This window comes from Rhipicephalus microplus, chromosome X, assembly GCF_043290135.1.
Source record: "Rhipicephalus microplus isolate Deutch F79 chromosome X, USDA_Rmic, whole genome shotgun sequence".
Lineage (NCBI taxonomy): Eukaryota > Metazoa > Arthropoda > Arachnida > Ixodida > Ixodidae > Rhipicephalus > Rhipicephalus microplus.
Genome location: NC_134710.1, coordinates 409,701,570 through 409,721,862, shown reverse-complemented (window position 1 = coordinate 409,721,862; position 20,293 = coordinate 409,701,570). Strand labels below are relative to the sequence as shown.

The 20,293-nt window shown below is 43.6% G+C and overlaps 1 protein-coding gene across 4 annotated transcripts; it reads left to right on the top strand.

Annotated features, from left to right (window-relative positions):
• The first annotated feature begins 7,444 nt into the window (after window positions 1-7,444).
• LOC142776487 (uncharacterized) lies at window positions 7,445-19,094 on the top strand. Of its 4 annotated transcripts, none has more exons than XM_075880253.1 (5): window positions 7,445-8,042; window positions 13,032-13,086; window positions 15,241-15,467; window positions 18,492-18,651; window positions 18,749-19,094. In XM_075880253.1, exons 1-5 carry the CDS (start codon window positions 7,896-7,898, stop codon window positions 19,009-19,011), a joined length of 852 nt encoding a protein of 283 aa, XP_075736368.1. In that variant the 5' UTR covers window positions 7,445-7,895; the 3' UTR covers window positions 19,012-19,094. The 4 variants fall into 4 exon arrangements, with proteins under 4 accessions (XP_075736368.1, XP_075736369.1, XP_075736371.1 ...); XM_075880254.1 differs by having other exon boundaries at window positions 7,447-8,042; window positions 15,241-15,329; XM_075880256.1 differs by having other exon boundaries at window positions 7,903-8,042; window positions 13,024-13,086; window positions 15,241-15,329.
• Window positions 19,095-20,293: the final 1,199 nt, after the last annotated feature.

Below are 20,293 nucleotides of genomic sequence, written 5' to 3'. Positions count from 1 at the left end.
AATGCTTTAGGAATAATACAAAGTACTGAAGAAGCATGCAAAGAGCATTCCTGTGAAGGCAAACATAAAAAAAGACTGAAAGCTCTGTGGCCCTGAACAAGACAACACCACAACCAATCGAAGAGCCGTTCGGACACACCAGCAGTTCTGGCCAACACTAAAAAGTCACAAAAACATACCTTTAATGCCTTTTTTACAAGAGAACTTCAAAATAAATGTGCATATACCAATGCCAGAAGTATCGATGGAAGCTATTACTCATATTCAGCTCTTCATTGAAACACTGACAGAAGATACTTGTACCTGGATGCTTAATTACTTTGTTACAACTCAAGAGCGTCGACGCCAAGTGGCAAAAAAATTCTGATGGAAGACTACAATGTGATCAAATGCACACGTCAACCACCAACCAAGGTCCTATGCTAGAGTGAATATCGCAAAAAGTCTTGAACGCCTAATGTGACTGGCTCATACTCAGCGTTCTTAATCAAAATCTTGACCTTCCACACAGCATATTATTTCAACAACCTGCCACCGGTCACCATGTCATGAAAGAAGCTCGAGTATACACAAACCCTCCTCACCGTTAGGTAGTTAGATAGCTCCATTAGTGCTTCACTCTCGGAACACATAGACCAGGGCTGTAACTAGACGGGTAGTGAGGAGGTTCTGAGCACCTGAAGTATTTTCATGCTCTGACTTTTCGTCAACAATAGCTTAATCTGGGCAAGTTGGTTCATCGTGGTTGTGTTCTAGTAACAGTGAGAGAAGTTCAGGAAGAGACAAAAAGGACAGGAAAGAGCGCTCACTGCCAACTAAATTTTATTGAAGGTACTACGCCCACTTTTTTACAGAGTACAAGAACAGTGCTCATGCACAACGACACATGTGAGACCATGATAATATAATCTTAACTGAGAAAAGAATACTCTCTCTCCGAATGGATGAGTGAAGGTATACTGATGCACTGATCCATGGCCTTCCTGACAAGAAAATGCTTTCACAGTCTCTCTTTTATTTCTTGTTCTTGCTTTTTTCAAAAACAGTGTTTTATGAAACATAGAACTGCACTTACATTCTTTACAGTGTATGGCCACGCGACTACCATAGCCATTCTTAACATTTTAAGCATGCTGTCTTGCTCAAACATTGGGGCATTGCCCAGTTTGTCTTATGTTTACGTTTCCAAGTGTCAATAGTATCTCATACACAACATTATATTGGCATTCAGTATACCTATTCTCATGACGAATGGTGAAATAATGGCTATTCCTGTTGCTTTTTAGTACACACACTTTTGAAAACTTGCAAGGGATGGCAAATAACAAGATAAAATCATATCGGCTCGCTATTTTCTTTATATTGTGAAACACCTTATGTACGTACGGTATAGCATGCAAAGATCTTTGGTCATTCTGTTTTTATTTTGGTCCTGTTTTGTTTAACTTGACTTTCTGCAGGAGGGTTTAGCACACGGGTGTGATGGTGCTGTTGGGATATCCAGCATCCTTTAGTCTTTTAATCTGGTTTTTAAGGCTTACCTCATCCTTGTGCTCACATGACTTCTGAAGGGTGGCCTCAATGCACGTGGTGGCAATTCCTCTGTGTAAATTGTGTAAATGTGTAATTATGTGTTATGATGTACTAAAAAAGATGTCCCAAGAATCAGAATAAGTGACAGTAGTCAAAGTTTTTGTCACTGCCTTTATACAAATACCAGTTTATTTGTTGCCTCCTGCAGTATTTTAGGGACTCTTATATAGATAGGATGTTTTCTCACTTTTATTACATTTTTGTATTGATGATGCCATATGCTCAGGAGGTAGAATGTCGTTATGTTCTTTCTTATAACTTCTAGCTTCTGAGCAAAGATAATGTTTCAGAAAAATGAAAAAAGGCTAGCATAATATTAAGACATGGGAAGAAAGCATAGTTTATCAAAAATGAATGCATTAGTTGGGAATGAGAAAAAAAGATGGATGACAGGTCAGTAATGTCAATTAATTTATATTAGGACACATGAAATGTAGCAGAGGGTGGCAGGTGATTAGTTCCAATGAGATCGAGAAATTATCAGCCATAATATGAAATTGGCTCATACAGGACAGGGAACATTGATTGGGCTTCCACCCTGCAGTGGACATAATATAGGCTTAACGCTAACAATGAGCAAAGCCTGTGAAATTAATGCTCCATGAAATGAGCAGTACTGCACAGATTGCTGTGCTAGACTTCCCATTTTGCATGTTTTTACCAGCTCATCCTGCTCGCTGTTCAGACACAAAGCTTCACCAGAAAAACAATGTTATACTTGGTGAGGATAATGCCAGTGAATCCAGTGTTTTATCTACACCTTTCCTTGCTTAAGTCCTCCTCCAAACTATACGATTTTTCTTGGAAATGTTCTGCTTACAGCACACCAACCGATCAAGTGAAACAACTTTATTGGGGTCCTGCAGGACGCGCCCTAGTATGCAATCACCATTTCACTTCACGTTACAACATACTGGTGGTAAAAATATTCTCTGGCAGGGTACAGAAGTGCATGCACTGAGCTAGCTTGTGCAGCGCGGTCTATTCCAGAAAGCTGAACCTATGTTTGGTACAGAATTTTGTAACCACACGATGCTTGCACAGATTGAATGTGGCCACACATAGCAACTTCTGAGCTTTTTTATGAAATGATCTCGCAGTATCTGAAAACATTTTTTTTGTTTACTTCATAGTTCCCAGTGAAAACATTCTCTTGTTCCTCTCATTGAATAATGGCATTTGGTGTGACTAAGGTGTTCCTAATGCCTCACTATGAGATCAGAAAAACGATTCTCCTTGAAATTGCTTCACAATCATTTCCTAAGATATTGAATGACACTGCTTGCACATGTACAAACATTTGCTAGTTTTATTGAGGGTTGATGATAAAGGGAATCAGTTGGTGCATCCAAGCCGGACAGAGATTGACTGGCCCTGAAAAGGGCCGTTTAGTTATATATCTTGCAGCTTGTTCCAGGTAGACAGGGCTTCATTCTGTAGAAATGGTAACTCATCACACTGGTTTCCCAGCATGAAGAACATAACTTGATGCTAACACTGACTCAGATGTTCTGAAATGTCATAGAGGGTACATGAAGGCTGGGTACATGAAGGTTGCAGTTATACTAACTGTACAGTCAGCATGCTTGTGTGATATGTGCATAGCTGCATCAAAGCCACGTGTGAGAATTGCGTGAACAGCTGAAAATCTCAATGGCAGCATAGCTTAAGAAGTCTGTCATCCCTTTTTTGCCAGTTTCCAATATCATCCTTCCCTTTTCATGTGTCTTCTTTCAATATATCTGGGGTTTTAATTCCCAAAACCACGATATATAATGAGAAGCAAATTTTGAACATCTGGTGTTCTTTAACATCTTCACTTGTTTGCAGCGCAACACCAGAAACACAGGACAGGGAAGGAGCAAAAGAGAAAGAAAAGACGGCGCCGACTCTGAAAAAGACGGCACTGACATCATGACACGCACATGTCGTGATGTAAGCTGCTCAAAGAGTGGCCTCCCGTGAGAATAGTGAAGAATTGGGAATAGGATCTACCAGTAAGGGCTTTGTGTGCAATTCACAAACAGTGAAAAAGATCCACCAGGGGTGAACCACAGGTACATGGTGCACTCTGGCTGAGAGAGAGCAGAGTAAAACAGATGTGCCAGACAGGAGATTATAAATGGTTTTGTCTGGAGCTGGTGCCAGACCGAGCTCTGATTAAGCGTAAGGGAGTATTGAGCGCCAGGCCAATCTGATCCCATTCCTGTGATGGGGTGCAATGTGATGACAGGTGCGAATTCCATTTTCTTTTTTTTTCCATGGGTTTAGGGAAATAATTTTTCAGGGATCAGATGAAAATACCTCCGACATACATAATAACATGCTTATTCTTGGGCGTAGTCATGCCTAGCCACCAGATTGGGAGAAAAAGGAATGTTTCCCGAAATGTGCGATAAAGTGTTTGGTGCTACGCCTTGACGGAAGTATTGATAGGTGCTTTGGAAATCGGTACGCCATTTCTGTAATCGTTAAATATGCAACTGCATGTGCCACTGCTAGGGATAGCGTGACACTCCCAGCCATTTCGGGGTAAGCCGTTTTAATCTACATGAAGATGTTAATGAGCCCGTTCTCCATCACAGCAGTAGCTGTGGCCTACTGCAGCGCCAACTAAACGTCTGCATGAATTTAGCGCTAGTACCGTACATAATAATGAGCACGTGCCTTGGGTTCACTTCGATGGTGTTGTGAATTCATCTTGCGTGACAATGGTTTAAGTTGCATGCGTGCCTTAATCATTATTGCAATAGGAGACCATGATTTATCGTCACGCATGGTGTTGCTTAGCTCAATCCTCAGTGTTCGAAGCAGGTTCCGCCTTGTGAGTGCCTGAGAGAGGCACAAGAGTTGATTTCTGCTCTGTGTTTCTATAATTCCCTAGCCTGTATTATACAGAAAGCGGATAGTGCTGGTGTGCGTCAGCTGCCTCGGTGCGCACTCAGCCGCCTGCCTGGTAAGACTGATAGCTCATTCTATCAGCGCCTTGTCGTACTCCCTCCTCACACTGCGACATGTCCTCCACTTGGAGGACATGATGACAGAACTAGATGATACGAAGCCCAAAACCGCAATGTTTGCAAGCCACAACCCGAGCAAACAATTCAACGGTGAGGCCAGAAAATCTACCTGACTAGGCCTGGAGCAACAAGCCAGAGAGCATATTCTTGGCTGGATAGATGGATGGATGTGGCCGTACCCTTTAGATCGGGCGGCGGCTAACGTCACCTAGTCGTAATGCTTAGTGAACTAACCACTAGATTTTTTTTTCCCCTTTAAATAGTAAAGTTGGACGGGTACTTTGAAGTGAAGGGTTTAATTTTCAATCGTGCCTTGACTTTAGCCACCAATCAGATAACCTCCTTCTAGTTAAGTCTACCCGCTTAAAGTCTATTTTGCCCTCCCTGTCCCTAAACACCAGTGCTTTGAAAAACTCTGCACCATCATCTTGAACTATAAGGTGAAGCCCTTTACAGAGCATTGTCAAGTGTTCGGCAGTTTTTTCTTTCTCTTCGCACGCACTGCATATTGTGTCTACCTCTTCATATTTGGCCCAATATGTCTTGGTTCGCAATACTCCCGTCCTGGCCTCAAACAGTAGAGAACTACCCTGAGTATTATCATAGATTCTTTCTTTGGCAATTTCCTGCTTAAAAGTTCGATAGATCTCTAGTGCGGACTTCTTAATCATGCCAATTCTCCACATGTCAGTCTCCGTTTCCTGCAGTTCCTTTTTAACCGATAGTTCTTTCTGGTTTGGCCACCTGCTGTTTTCTAAGTATTTACCAGTCAATTTCCTGGTTCGCTTCCTCCATTTTGTATTGACATTCTTCATGTACAAGTAGCTGAAAACCTTCATAGCCCAACGCTCCTCCCCCATTTCTCTCAATCGCTTCTCAAATTTTATCTTGCTGCTAGCTTCCCTGCCATCAAATGATGTCCATCCCATATCACCTTGTACTCCCTGGTTTGGTGTATTCCCGTAAGCTCCTAAAGCAAGCCTACCTATTCCACGTTGCTTAATTTCTAATCTTCCTTGAACTTCTGATCTCGTGCACAAGACTGCATTGCCGAACGTCAGCCCAGGAACCATGACCCCTTTCCATATTCCTCTCACAACCTTATACCTATTGTAATTCCACAGTGCCCTATTTTTCATCACTGCTGAATTCCTGTTATCTTTAGTCGTCACGCATATTTCGTGTTCCCTCATGTACTCGGTCCCATTGCTTATCCATACGACCAGTTATTTGTATTTATCTGTTATCTCTAGCGTGACTTCCTGTATTCTAAGCTCACTACCTTTGTTATCATTAAAAATCATGACTACTGATTTTTCCTAACTGAATCTAAAATCTAACCTATCTCCCTCATTACCGCAGATGTCCATCAACCTCTGCAAATCTTCCTTGTTGTTGGCCATTAGCACCATATCATCTGCGTAGATTAATGCTGGTAGTGCCTGATCAATGAGTTTTCCTTGTTTGACTAAAGAGAGGTTGAAGCCAAGTCCCCTTGCCTCTAATTTGGCCTCTAATCCTTGTAGGTACATCATGAATAAGGGTGACAGTGGGCACGCCTGCCTAAGTCCACGTTTCACCACTGTGGGCTTGGATACCTGTTTTTCCCACTTTTTAACTACCTTGTTAGTTTTATAGATTTCCTTTAAACGATTAGTGACTCCATCTTTTACACCCAGTGTGTCTAGTATTCCCCACAAGTCCTCTTGAACCACGCTATTGTACGCTACCTTGAATTTCTGCAGGCCGGTAGGAAGCTTCACAGCGCAGCGCCTGATCTTGTGAAACGGCGCAGCCATGCAGGCAGGGCATTCAATTCCCTCCCTATTTTTTGTATACTACTGTCCTTGTGTACATCGTAGAACACATAACAGTAATGATAGCAAACAGATCATTGATTCGGGTAGGCTTGGTGTTTTTATTTAAAATGGAACAACGAGGAAGCTGCTGAAGCTCGTGCCTGTATACAGCTGCTTTATATGGAGATGAAACTTTAACGAAAAAAAAAATGTAATGATAAACAGTAGGCTCATAACAAACAACATTTCTCTGAGGGTGCATGGAATATATGTCCCATGCAAGGCTATGCATTGCAGTCCTTACTGCATTAATTATGTACACGTACTGCAGGGCATGCAAGTGTATGCAGACACACGCTGACGAAATGACATTTTTTGCTACATACAAACGTGCACCGCACCAAATAAGACGCACGAGTTTGTATAGTCAGGGAACACTCGTGAATATTGATGAAATCACACAGCTCGCTTACAGTATAAAACAAACACAATTGCGAACAATAAAATGCGACGCTGTTTAAAGAGGCGGACCCAGGTTACGAGGAGAATTATCAGTATGGCATACACACCACGTGTCAAGCTTTTGCAACATCTAAAGAGACTAAATATGAAAAGTTGCCTTTGTAAGTTAACATGACAGTACCAAATGGAGAAGCCACACGAGAGAACAATTCATCGTGGGCTAAAGAATGTGTTTTAATTATTATACACAGATTTGCAAGATAATATCGACGAGTTTTACTCGTCTAGGTGTGGGAGGTGAAGGCCTGATAAAATGCGATGTTGCTTCAGAGCCTTTCTTTCGTAATATTGCAATTTTGTTCAACTCTCTCAAACGCGGCACCGTAAATTTCTACTGGGTGCTTAAACACGGCAAGCAGGTCGCGGGGCAAAATGTTTGTAACATTTTATTACCGAAACAGCGATACAAGCAATGCTTGAGCTGCACTTGCTGTTTTCGAAATTGTAACCTCCTCAATCTCATCACTGTGATCAGGAAACAGAGAGGAAAAGTACAGCAGTAGTACGTAGAGAAATATTCAATTTCAAGCCCTTTAGCAATATCATCTAAACAAATTGCCAGTTCACTGTTGAATTCTCGATGGAAACAAACAGCTGATCAGGGACGCAAGCTTGGCTTGGCACTGGCTTGGCCGTTCATACAGAGCCAAAAGCCGCTGCAGGAAACTGGATTGCGGATCGTATTGAGACAAAATATTTTATACATTTTTGTTTTCTTTGTTTCATTTCTCTAATTGCTCTTGTGATGGCGTGGACCGCGCTTCGTGATCTCATGTACCGGCGCACTGTTTTTAAGTTTAGTAGGGCGCACGATAATACATGATTGCGTGCTTTAATTTAAAAAGATTCGCGAGTATGGCAGCAACACTGCAATGTCGGGAAGAGGCACGGGGAAGAGGATAGTAGTAGAACCAGTAGCAGCTGCATGCCCGGGTGGAGCGACTGATGCCCAGATGGAGGAATGTCAAGCCGATGTTTTTTGTGTTGGCCGTTCTGGCAGTTCCGCCGACTTTATAGAAAGAGACGACCCCGTCGCTTGTCCTCTTCTCTTTTCCTTCGGGCATCAGCGACAACATTGACGGACGACGTGTTCGACTTCACCGTGCACGTGAGTATAAGTTGGTTTTTCATTCGAGTGAATTCTTGTTCAGATTTGCAACTTGTCGGCTTCATCCTGATCACCTGTCACCGGCAATAAGTCACATACGTGTGATATTTAGGTGAAATAAATGATAATGCACATTTTCTGCCCCATTTGCGTGACTTAGCTACACCAGGACATGAGGTAAAGCCTTTGTCGCCTAGCCACTAGCAGGCAAGATCGATCACTCGCATCCTTCAGTTCACGAATCAACGCGCCTGCCTTAAAATTAGTAAGCTGCTCGCAAAGAAATCTTACCGAGGCAATTTTGTTTTCTGTGAACAATGCACCGTAGATTTGTCTTGAATAACAAAAAAGAAACTTGAAAAATAAATGTCGCGACCTTTTAGAAAACGCCGTGTCTAAGAGCTAGACGCGGCATTTTGTAAAAGGCTCATTAAATTCAGTATGTTTTCGTAGTTTCTGCTTGAAATTATTATTGTATATGAATTTCATGGCCCAATCTTTTGCTTTGGCTGAAAATCTCGGCGGCAAAAACTTTGTTCAGTGTCCCTTTAAGGGCAGGTGTAGATGCCATCATTTCAGTCGCAAATCTTTTTGCTAGTCGGTCGGCTGGTTAACAATAAGGGTACTAACTAGAGTTCCAGATTTCATCAGCAACACATCGTCATGGCTTCATCAGATGCTGCATTATATACATTCTATCCTCGTTTTTAAATAGGTGTACCGTATGGTCCACTGTTACAGGAAACAAGCGAGCTCATAAACAGTGAGCCATGTGGTGCTAACTGGCAGCGAGGCTTGTGAATGGGACGCATGCGCACAGAATCGGGGTGCGCCCAGTTTTGTCTGCCATTTCTCCGCCTGTACACATGACAGCATTGGAAAGCGCATCCGTATTTTAGCTGCGCAATTTATCTAGCCCAGTGCCTCCTGCTTCAGGGATTTCCTGTGAGCACAAAAAAATGCATGATTTTAATCGTTGCTGCAGTGTTTTGCAAGTTGTCACCGTAAAGCACATCATATTTTTCGCATAATGCTCGCTGCAACTAGCAAGTTTCGATGACTCAAAATGCTGTTCAGGTCTGATGTAGCAAACATTTTAAGCTCGTCCTCGTGACCATGAAATATTGGTTTAATAAATAATGGAAGGCAGAGTTGGTATCAGTTGATTTACAGTGTGAAAATGAAAAGTGCGAAGGACCGTGCCTCGCAAGTAAGCCCCGAGAGCATGAGCAGAGAAGTAGCAGATGACGATGCTCATGCGCTGCATTTCCAAATCTCACCAGCACTAATGCTTGACAGACTGCTGGCCACGCACTAGCGTGTTCTTTCTGAAACAGGACTCTGGCCCTGTAAGCAAGTTCTTGAAAGGCATAAGTAAAACGTAGAATGGGCCCCCTAAATGCACCCATGCTTGAACCATTGGGCTTATGAATTAGTGCCCTTTTCAAAATACAACTATTCTGAGCTATAAATTGTGACAGAACAGTGCACGAAGTTTAAAAATGGGAAAAAAGTCTTTAAATGTCCCCTTTATACATAGTGTTCTTGTGATGTCACTTCTGCCGTTGTCGCCCTCTCCCGCCATGCCCGGGTAACTCCCTGGGTACTTACGGCAGTTCACGTGCTGCAGTGCGGTTTGTTGGGGGCTCGTCATCTGTTGCTGTGAACGATGTGGAAGCATTGTGGTTTTTTGTTGTCTTACTTTAACGAGCTCATTGGATTAGGAAGGCCTCGCTCGTTCACTCGATACAAGACCAGATAATCAAGATGTGCGACACATATACCAGCCACGGCGTACACCAGCTGCCCGCCACAACCTATGAGGGCCTATTATCTTGCTTTCACTACAAATTGCCTGGCCCAAAAACAAGTGAAAGCTCAAAATCTCTCGAGCCGCAACTGTAAGAGTGGATGTGCGAAGCACAGCTGCTCCCATCGAAAACTAGTCGTGCAGAGCTAGGCAAGTTTACAAGAGATATAATATTATGAATATATTGTCACGGCCTACGCCACCAAAGTAGCAATGCCCCCCCCCCCCCCCCCCCCAAGTGTTTTAAACAGTGCCGATGTTGAGCTTGAGCCTCTTTGATTGCAATTTGTGGAAATAGTCGAGGAAAATATTATACAAGGCAGATAGCGACTTTGCGTGGTGTGTGCCGCGGTAATGCCAGTCATCACTTTATTTTTCGCGTATGCTTTAACACACTTTTCACTTTGTATTTTTGCTTTTGTTGTACGCTAATGTACAGTGGAGTCACTGAACATGATAGAGACCGTGTATAGAATTAATTGACTAATTAAAAAAAATTCTGACGCCCAACTTGAACCGATCGGCTGTACTTCAAAGTGAACTAATATTGTTTCCCATTCTTTATAGTTTGTTTCAATGCAATACCAAATCTCCGCGATCGCCATCACGATTTTAACCGCCTTCCTCGCCATCATGATTTTAACTGCGGACAAGTTTGTATGTACAGTATCTCGGTAAGCTATATCTGTTTGCAGGTAAATACTTGGCTATGACACTTACCCGTAATGAAGTTGCACCTGAAGATGCAAATATTGCAAAGTTTCTTCAAGTAGCTTTTGTTAATCTGCACCAGCCAAATACGCTGGTACTTTTAGGAAAATCGGAATGTGCGTTCTCAATTTCAGGTTATAACTTTCAGCGAAGAAACACCCTAAGCTCTGCTCCCTCTGCGTGGACTACTAAATCAACTTGCCTCACTAGCAGCTCATAATTTCTCAAACTTGCATCGTGAGGCAAAACTAAACGGGTGCAAGCACGAGGAGACAACATGGCAGTTGTAGGCAATAGATTCGGTTGGTGCCCGGGCATGTTGGTGGCGCATTTCGGAAGTGACGAAAAGGCGCTGCGAGATGCACGTGCACACTTTTATAGTTGCTGTATTGGACAGCAAACTTTTTTTCTTATCTGAGCAGTTTTACCAAAGGAAGCTTCATCATATGGCGTGATAAATGAAGCGAACCCACAGGTTGAACCACATCATAGCCTCGCTGTGCTTTTGTACTTTTTTTAGCTCGCAAAATTTATTTGTACATATAAGTGACAACTTGCCAGTAATAAGGCAGCACTTGTTTCTTTACCATATGATCATCTCCGGTGTGCTGCTGCCTCAATATTTCAAATTCTAAGCATTTACACCATTGTATGCTAACTTTTCCTTCAAAGTGAGACAAGCCACATGTGTATCGTAGATCAAGAAGCATGCCAGTTTTACGTACTTGCAAGGTAAACATCAAATGCACAGTTGATCAAAAATACTAGTTTAATGGTGCATCTACATAGCAGAGCACCTGTGGCACCTCGGGAACAAGATAATGCCACATATGTTACAAGAGATAATTAAAAAAGACAGGGGACGTTCCGTGAACAAATAGAAACAAAAATAAAATGGCACGTGGTAGCGAGCGAAGGCGGCAAGGGGGGGGGGGGGGAGCCCGTGGGACTTCAGCGGATGAACGTAAGGTGTGTGTTTAATGTGTGGGAGAAAAAAAATAATTCAAAATTTTGGCGACTGAAATGAGGGTGACTTAGTGAGTGCGCTCATGACGAGAGTAAACACGGTTATTATTTTTTTCAAATCTCTTTTGAAAGCCACGAAAAATATGTATGTGGTGCAGCCTAACAGAAGGTCCGTGAAGGCAAATTATGAATTCGTTGTTGTACAAAGGCCTATTTTTTTTTTTTTTTTTTCATGCGCACCATCCCCGCCGCGGTGGTCTAGTGGCTAAGGTACTCGGCTGCTGACCCGCAGGGCGCGGGTTCGAATCCCTGCTGCGGTGGCTGCATTTCCGATGGAGGCGGGAATGTTGTAGGCCCGTGTGCTCAGATTTAGGTGCACGTTAAAGAACCCCAGGTGGTCTAAATTTCCGGAGCCCTCCACTACGGCGTCTATCATAATCATATAGTGGTTTTGGGACGTTAAACCCCACATATCAATCAATCAATCATGCACACCATAAATAGTGCTCAAAATTTAATTGCATATGTTGTTTTCATCCTCGCTGTATTCCGTGCTGTTTATGATGTAAAAAAAAAAAGTAGCACGCTGAAGTGGTGCTGCTTTTGGGCAACAGTTGAAAATGGCGTGGTGCATGAATGCGGAATACTGCCGCTTACACTCAAATCACTCTTGTGGTCACCTCCCACTGTTTGCAGCATGTGTTGTGTATACACAGCTGCATATTTCCTAGCTAGAAAAATTTGATTTTAGGTGTTTCACGCCATTTTCCATGTAACTATTCCACAATTGCACACACTGATCAGCAGGCTTTCAATTGCGCTGAAGGACACAGGTGCCATAAAATTCATAGTCGATTCTTTCAAGAAACCGTATGTAAAGGCTGAAGCTTCATGCGTACATACACACACACATACCATATTGTTTTTTGTACTTTATGAAAGCTGCGAAGGTCTCATGTGCCTCCAAGCGTAACCTGTCTTATTTATTCTCCATCACCGCAAAAGTTTTGTGAGTTTCAAATAAAAGTACTTTGCGCATGGCCACTTTTGGGTAATTTTTTTGTGTAGGTGTTATTTGAGCAGCCTAAAGTGTTTACTTTATAAGCCTGTATGTATATGTTGCATTATAAGGATGCAGAATGTGTGTAGCTGTACAATATAGATGAAGTGTAAAAATAAGTGTGTCTGTTGTAGTGTTCTTGCAACCAATCTTACCCCCGTATTCTAGAACGTCCCTCCACTCAGCGCTTCACCTTCACTTGAGATGGCTGATGGGAGCGCCGTCTCTAAGCAGAGAAAATTGCTGCATGTCAGCAATAATCTGCTGTGATTCTCGAGTAGCGCAGCGTCGCTTTCAAACGAGCAGCGGCGCAGTGCTCAACTCTGTCAAGTGAAGGGTGAAAGTCGAGTCGGGGAGCGTTTATGAATATAGGGGTTAGTTTTGTCGTCTTGTTAACCTGCCATTAACACTGGATTGATGCTACTTTGCTCTAGCTGTACAGTGCTCTCCAAGGCTCAAGGAGGCACCGCACGGGGAAGGCTCGGACCAAACCATGCGTGAGTTTCCTTTCATTGTTACACTATGCACGTATTAAGTGATAGACTTTAATGTATGCTATTTGTATTGTGCAAGTTTTTGGGGACATACAACTTCCAACACTTATATGTTCTGACGAAAATCACGCAAGAATGAGAGAAGCTTGTGCAAAAATTATGCAAGAGTGTAAGAAGCTTTTGCAGAAGTCTGTGAAATGAAGTTTTGAAATTTTGTGGCAATGTGTCATTGTACAGTGGTCAACAGTCTTGCTCAGCATGCTTGACTGCAGGGCTCCCGGCTGCACAGGTGCATCTACGGAGTGCCTGATGCATGATGGGCCAAATGTCAGCCTGCACACTGGTGCCTCTTATCCCCGTTTGTCTGTTACATCAGTGTCTCTTGTAAAGGGGATCAACTGTGCTACCTTTTTTTTTTCGAATAAAATGAGTTCTTTTTCCAGATTATTGTTGTTTTAAGGTAGAGCCTCACATTTCTATCAAATACTGAAGATTCTATTTTTCTTTCTAGATGCTATGAAGTCACTCCTTGTGTTACAATAGAGTGAACACTGTTATGAGAAAAGCTACTTTATGGAGTTAACTCACTCCATATTGACTTAACACACAGAATTGGTGAAAACTACACTCCATTCCAGCTGCATTAGGAATAATATTCATTTGCATACTTCTGTTTCTTTTGTTTGTTTGTTGGCTGGAGGTTTGGAGTATAGGGTGGCCAGAGGGCACTGTGTAGTCTTTCTTCATCTTCCCAATTTTGTGAACATCAATTGATAGCCGTATGGGAAGCAGCCAGCATGCTGAAACAGCGGTGCAAGCATGCAAGATGTTCACCATTGCATGCAGTCAGTTGCTGTGAGCAACCTACTGCATACAATTAACTGCGAGTGGTGAACTAACGCTGCACTATGTGTGCCTCCTGGAAAGCTGCAATGGTAAAGTGCCACTATCGTATAGTAACATGGATAACATCGCAATTTGTTTGTTGAATAATTTTGCAACAGAATCAATGGAGTTTTGGATAAATTTGTGTATCTGCCTGGTTCATCACAGCTACAGAGTCAAATGCGGTATATACTCGCGTATTATGTGTACTTTTTTTGTCAATCCGGTCATGTGCGAAGCTAGTAGGAATCGCTGGCCTAAAAGCTCAACTGGGAATATATGTTGCAGGCGCTGTCACAGCTGTCTCAAAGCGGATTGTCATTTGTTTGCTAAGCCTGTTCAAATGCCCCAATTTTCTTGAAGTTCTTCCGAACAGTGCTCACAAAAACCAGTTCCCACGACAGGGTTATACCAGAGAACATAAGTACTCTCCAATAATTGTCGGGAACCCAACGTAAAGTAAGATGCAGACAAGGAAGCGCGATGCCAACACAGTGCTGTGTGTGTCGCCCTTCATGTGTGTGTGTGTCCATTCCTTGTCCCAGTCTTCTATTGCGTTGTGTTCCCTCCGATATCTAACCAACACACCCAAGCTTCTATGCTAAGTCTTATTCAACGCACTCTTCTGCTGGCTTCCATACTGAATATTGCATGTCGAAGAACTCCACGCTGATGTGCTTAGCAGTAGCACGGTTTCAGTTTTCTTCGGTAAGCTTTATAACAGCAATCTGCCTCGTATATAATTATTGTAGCCTATCACAAGGAACGGTAAAAACGCAATGGCCAGATGGCGAAACCGAAAAAAAAAAAAATGAGTGCGAAAACCTGCCTCATCTAGTTGATGTGACAGGTCCTTGCACGCGTTCAACATCTGTGCTGTGTCTCGGGAGTACATTCTTGTCGTGGAAGAGGTGGGAAGATAGGAAGCAAACCTTTAGGCATTTCGCACTACACATAAACAGGTTTCAGTTTTCAAGTTCAATATTCTAGGGAAAGCATAAAAGTTCATGGAAGAAGGGACCTTGCACTCAGTCCATTTTGTGTAAGACTGCACTCGCCTGCTCGACAAGAGATTTGCCTGACCAGAGCATCATGAAGTCAAATGTGTCTGTGTGTGTGCTGGCAAGGTGGCTCGGGCTGGTTGGGGAGGGCAAAGTATGCGAGCAAAAAGTTTCTTGTAGTAAAGCAGGCTGGCTAATTATACTGGTGAGCAAATTATGTGAGGATGCAAATTGTGCGAGTAAATATGGTATGTACTCTTGTATGTTTCAGCTCTATTGCTACGGATCCTGCGGATCCAACTTGGCATCCGGCAGCAACAAAGAGAGGTTCTGCAGGAGGTGCGACAGCTGAAGCACAAGGTACGGCTCTTGTCCGTGCCTCAGCACGCCCAGCCAGCACAGCGCCCCTTTGACCTTCCCCGGCTGCCTGCTGGTACAATTGGAGAAGTGGAGGCAGCAGAGGCAGCTGTGCAGAGTAAAGCTGTGGCTGCGGCTTTGGTGTATATTTCTTGATTTTTAATATGCCTATGTAACATGCAGAAATTTAGTACTGCTTTAAGATACTGTGTTTCGGGAAACAAACTAGTGAGGTTATCTCATGAGCCACTGTACTACAGTCGAATATGAATAATTCGTACTCAAAGAGGCCAGAAAATTTGTTCAAATTAAAAGAAGTTCAAAATAATGAAAGTTACCGTAATTACTTGAATCTAACACGCACCTTTTTTCCGGTTAAGAGAGTTCATAAATCGCATGTGCGTTAGAATCGAGTACGAAAAAAAAAAATGAGTATGGTCATTCTATTGCCATCGCCGCTTACAAAATGGCCGCCCCCTACGTGCGTCGGCATGGCGCGTCGGTCATTTCTGCCTATGTGTTTCCCATGCGCGGCACTTCATACGTGTGCTGAGGAGTTCGTCATCTTGTAGTACATTAGCATCGATGGCATGGTAGGGCCGACTCCAAAAACTCGACGAGTGCACCACAATGCTGCTTCTAAAAGAAAAGTCGTCGCGTGTGCCGGAACGGACAGAAATCGGGCCGCATCGCGGTCATTCGGAGTTCCCGAAACGTGCGTGCGGGACTGGCGGAAACAAAAGCAGAATATTGTCGACAGCAAAGATTCACGCAAAGGCTTCAGTGGACCACAGCAGGGTCGGTTTCTACAAATTGAAGAGCTGCTCGGCGAGTATGTAATTAAGCAGTGAGCGGCACAGCGGCCCGTGACGACAGAACTGCTCCAAGTGCAGGCTATACAGTTAGCCTTAGAAAAAGGGCTAATGCAGAGCCATTTGAAAGTGAGCAGGTGCTGGCTAACGAACTTTATGAAGAGAAAAGGCGAACGGGCATATGCCTGGAGTTGCCGGAGAAGTACGAAGAAAAGCTTCAGAGTCTTCAGAGGTTCCTCCTAAACTTGCGGCACAACAACGGCTACCTGCTTGGGCAAATCGGGAATGCCGATCACACGCCTCTTTACTTCGACATGCCTGGCACCACAACCGTCTAGGAGAAGGGGGCGAAGCAAGTTTGTGTACTGACATCGGGCCACGGTAAAACTAGAGTGACAGCAATGCTCTGTTGCACGTCAGATAGGCATAAGCTTCCCCCGTACTTCATATTTAAACGGAAGACGCTCTCAAAAAGAGTCGTTTTCGCGAGTGGTGTGATCAAGCGGGCCAACGAGAAAAAAGGGTGCGCATTGCAACCGATGTCTTAGTTTTTTTTTTTTTTTTTTTTGTTGTTGTGGAAACCGGGCGCGCGTTACAATCGAGGGTGCGGTAGAATAGAGTGAATAGGGTAAACGAGTGGAGGGCTCACCATGCAGTGATGCATGTGCATGGAGAAGTTTTATTCACAAATTACAGGACATCCGTCATTAATTAAAGTAGTCAATACATGTCTGTACACGTTGGCCTTGCAACGAGTCAACAAGTTTTGCGTGCAGTTTGCAAAGCATTTGTACTTCGGCTTCAGTATTCTCCTGGCAAAAGAAGTTGCGCGCGGCAATGTCCAGTGCTGACACTCTTCGAAGATAACTGTGTTTCCACTGTTACCATCTGCGCCGCAGCCGGAGCGTGGCCAGCACATGATGAGAATGGAGGAGCGTCTCCACCTGGAGAAAAGCAGATCGGCATTCGAGAGAGAAACACTCCGCGGCAGCTTTTTTTTCTTTTTCTCTCTTCATGCGCGGTGTTGAAAGGAGAAGAGTCTCTACATAGCAGGAACGAAAAACAGGGAAGCGTGACACCGGCGCGTTGCAGATCGGCATGAGAGAGCCAACTCTCTGCGACAGCTTTTTTTCCCCTCTTTCTCTTCATGTGCAGTGTTAAGAGGAGAAGGGTCTCTACGTGGCAGGGACGGAAAAAGCCGAAGCGGGGCACAGGAATGTGGCAGATTGGCATTTGGCAAACATTCCACCGCAGTCTTTTCTTTCCTTTTCTTCATTTTCTTCTTCAAGCACAGCGATGAGGTGTCTGAAGTGCCACCGCAGGATGGGGCGGGGTGCTGAGAGCATTTTCGGAACGCGGTATAGCTTTGATAGGACCACAGCGTCAGTTCGAATTAAGTGTGTTGGAATTAATGAGATTCGACTGTATTTACTATAGTCTGTGAAGTCTGAGTGAACTGTCCTAAGCTAGCAGACGATGTAGGCGGCATCGTGTGTTTGATGGGCAGTGACTAGCAGTAGCCTGCTTAAAACAGACATTCAGTAATTTTGTTCATTTATCACCCTATTTCGTGTCCGCTGCGGCTCTCTCTACATTGAGCTACAGTTCACCCTGCCTTGTGTTAGCAGATTTCTTACTTTTTTAATAATCTAACATGCACCCAATTTCGCAGTGTGAAGAAAAATGCACCTTTGTTTATTGTGATGAGATTTCTATAGCGACATGCCTCTTTGTTGGCTATCACAGAAAAATATAAACAGCAAATGGTGCGACCATCTAGTGCGACCTTTATTTTTCTATCAGTTTCATCTATGACCAAGATTTGGTCGCTCTAAGGTTGCCTCTTAGTACGCCTTGATCATGTTCATTTATCTTGTTGTGCTCTGCTTACAATGCATTGATTAAAAACATGTCCAAGCTTCTTTTTGAATTCAACATATTTTATCGTTTTTCACCTGTAGAAGCTACTCCTGGTCAACATTCAGGCAAAGACATTGTAACCTCGAAGAAACGTGTATTGGAATTTGAGCACTGTACAAAGTAATTATACTATTTCATAGCTAGAATCAATATTTATTAAGGGTTATAACAGTGTTGTATTTGATTTCATAACAGCGAAACTGCATTCAGAGAAGGACTCTGAAAGGTTCTCACACTGAGTGTGAGAGGGCTGATGTGGAAACCATTTTAGGTCAAGTGAGTTGAAGTTAGCGTAAAAAAACAATGAAATGGTGTGGTGCCCAAAAATTCAAGTTGTTGTTTTCAGTGTCTTGTTCTTGCAGATTTTTATCATGAAAACATTTCGATGTGCTGTTGCGTTTACCCCATCTATGCTTCTTGCATTTTTTTACAGCGCAAGCACCTCCTGCAGATTGGGGGACGTGGCCTCCGAGAAATTGGTGTGAATGCCATGAAGGCTGTATTGGCACATGACGTGCAAGTGCTGTACAGCCTTCATGGCAGAAAAGGGAAAAGGGCCTTTGTGAACCTGAGGCTCTGTAGATTAGTGACAGGTTAGACTTGTTCATTGTTTTATGTGTGTGTACCCTTGTGTATTCTCTGTACTGCAGTGCTTCATGTGTACTATGGTATTTCTGTTCTTGTATGCAGATGTCATCTGCCAAAAAGCAGGGTGCGACCAGGCGGAGGCCCTCAACTTTATTAAGAGGTGGCTGCCAGGGTCTGGTGATCGCTGTGGGGGCAGGAAGCGGCGCTTCAGAGAAGCATTTGTTGTGGAGCAGCCCGATGATCCCCACTCTCAGAGTGCAGATTATCGGCTGCTCGCGGCAGCTGGCTTCCTGCCTAGCCACAGCAGCCAGGGCCTTGACAGCACCACTGTCACTGTGCCCCCAACGCAACCTGACCTGCAGTAGAGCGGGGCTTTTTTAGTTGTGTATATATATTTTTCAATGTATACATTTTTCGTTGTATCAAATAAAAAAAAACAAAGAATAAATAGTCTGCAGACTGTCGGTGGTGCACTGTTCGGCTAGCTTATGCTGATTCGGAAGCACCATCACCATGTTTTAGTTACAAAAAAATGCTCTAAACTATGAATATTCTCGATTACCATGTGGGGGACATATGTGGGGATTGCTAGTGGGGGACATACGCTTTCAACATTTACTTCCTAACGACTTTTTTCGATCTGCTGTACCAAATACCAGTACCAAATAAAGCACTCGCTATTGCAAAAGATAAATTGGTAAAAAAATAAACTACACTTCTAGTGTTAGCAAAGGGAATGAGGTATAAAAGATGAAATAGATCGAGTAACTGCTTTCAGCTCTCAGCATTCAATTTTCTGTTGCCCCAAGTATACAGGGCTGGAAAGCTACAAGAGCGGGTCATCGAGGCATATTGTTTAAATCTTCTGGTAAGAAAAATTCCCTACTAATAATGGTTACATAATGGCAAGCCAATCAGTAGTCAATATTCGTTGTGCAGGAAATATCGGTGTAATAACGGCATTTGATTGGCTGCAATGTGGCCCTGGATTGGTCCAATGTTGGTCGTACATCCGTAGCCAATATTCGTCGTGCAGCTAACATCGGCGTAAAAATGGCATGTGGTTGGCTGAAATATGGCCCGATGTTGGCCGAACATTGGCAGCTTTGTCGGCAATACGATGGGCCTTCGTCGGCCCAATGTTGGTTGCATACTGGCTAAAACATCGGCAAAACGTCGGCCCATCATTGGCTTGAACGTCGGCCCGACATTGGAAGAAGTTGCACTTCCGACGTCGGCCCGACGTCGGTGCCGATGTTAGCCGATGTTGGTCCAAGATTGGTCCAACGGCGGCGTGCTGCCTGGGTAGTTTGCCAACCCCATCTCAGGTAACCTTTTTTTCACCGCTGGTGCCTGATCGCTTTGGTGTTGGAGCACATGAAGACGTCGAAGAATGGCTTGATCACTATGAACGTGTTGCTAACACCAACCAGTGGTCCCTTGAACAAAGGCTTTCCCGCGCCTCTTTTTATCTCGACGACAGTGCTAAAACTTGGTACGAGAACAGAGAGGGCAGTTTGTCATCATGAAGCGACTTTAAAAGAGGGATGATTGACACATTTGCCGATGTCGACCGGCGTGAACGTGCGCAGCATTTACTCGAGCTACGGGTTCAGAAACCCAATGAAACGGTCGCAATGTTCGCTG

What these genes read in the sequence shown, in the direction of transcription:
- LOC142776487 (XM_075880253.1), top strand. Translation starts at nt 7,896, where the DNA reads ATGTCAAGCCGATGTTTTTTGTGTTGGCCGTTCTGGCAGTTCCGCCGA. An exon ending in AGGCTCGGACCAAACCATGC is followed by an intron (nt 13,087 to 15,240) that starts GTGAGTTTCCTT and finishes TGTATGTTTCAG; the next exon opens with CTCTATTGCTACGGATCCTG. An exon ending in GCTCTGTAGATTAGTGACAG is followed by an intron (nt 18,652 to 18,748) that starts GTTAGACTTGTT and finishes TCTTGTATGCAG; the next exon opens with ATGTCATCTGCCAAAAAGCA.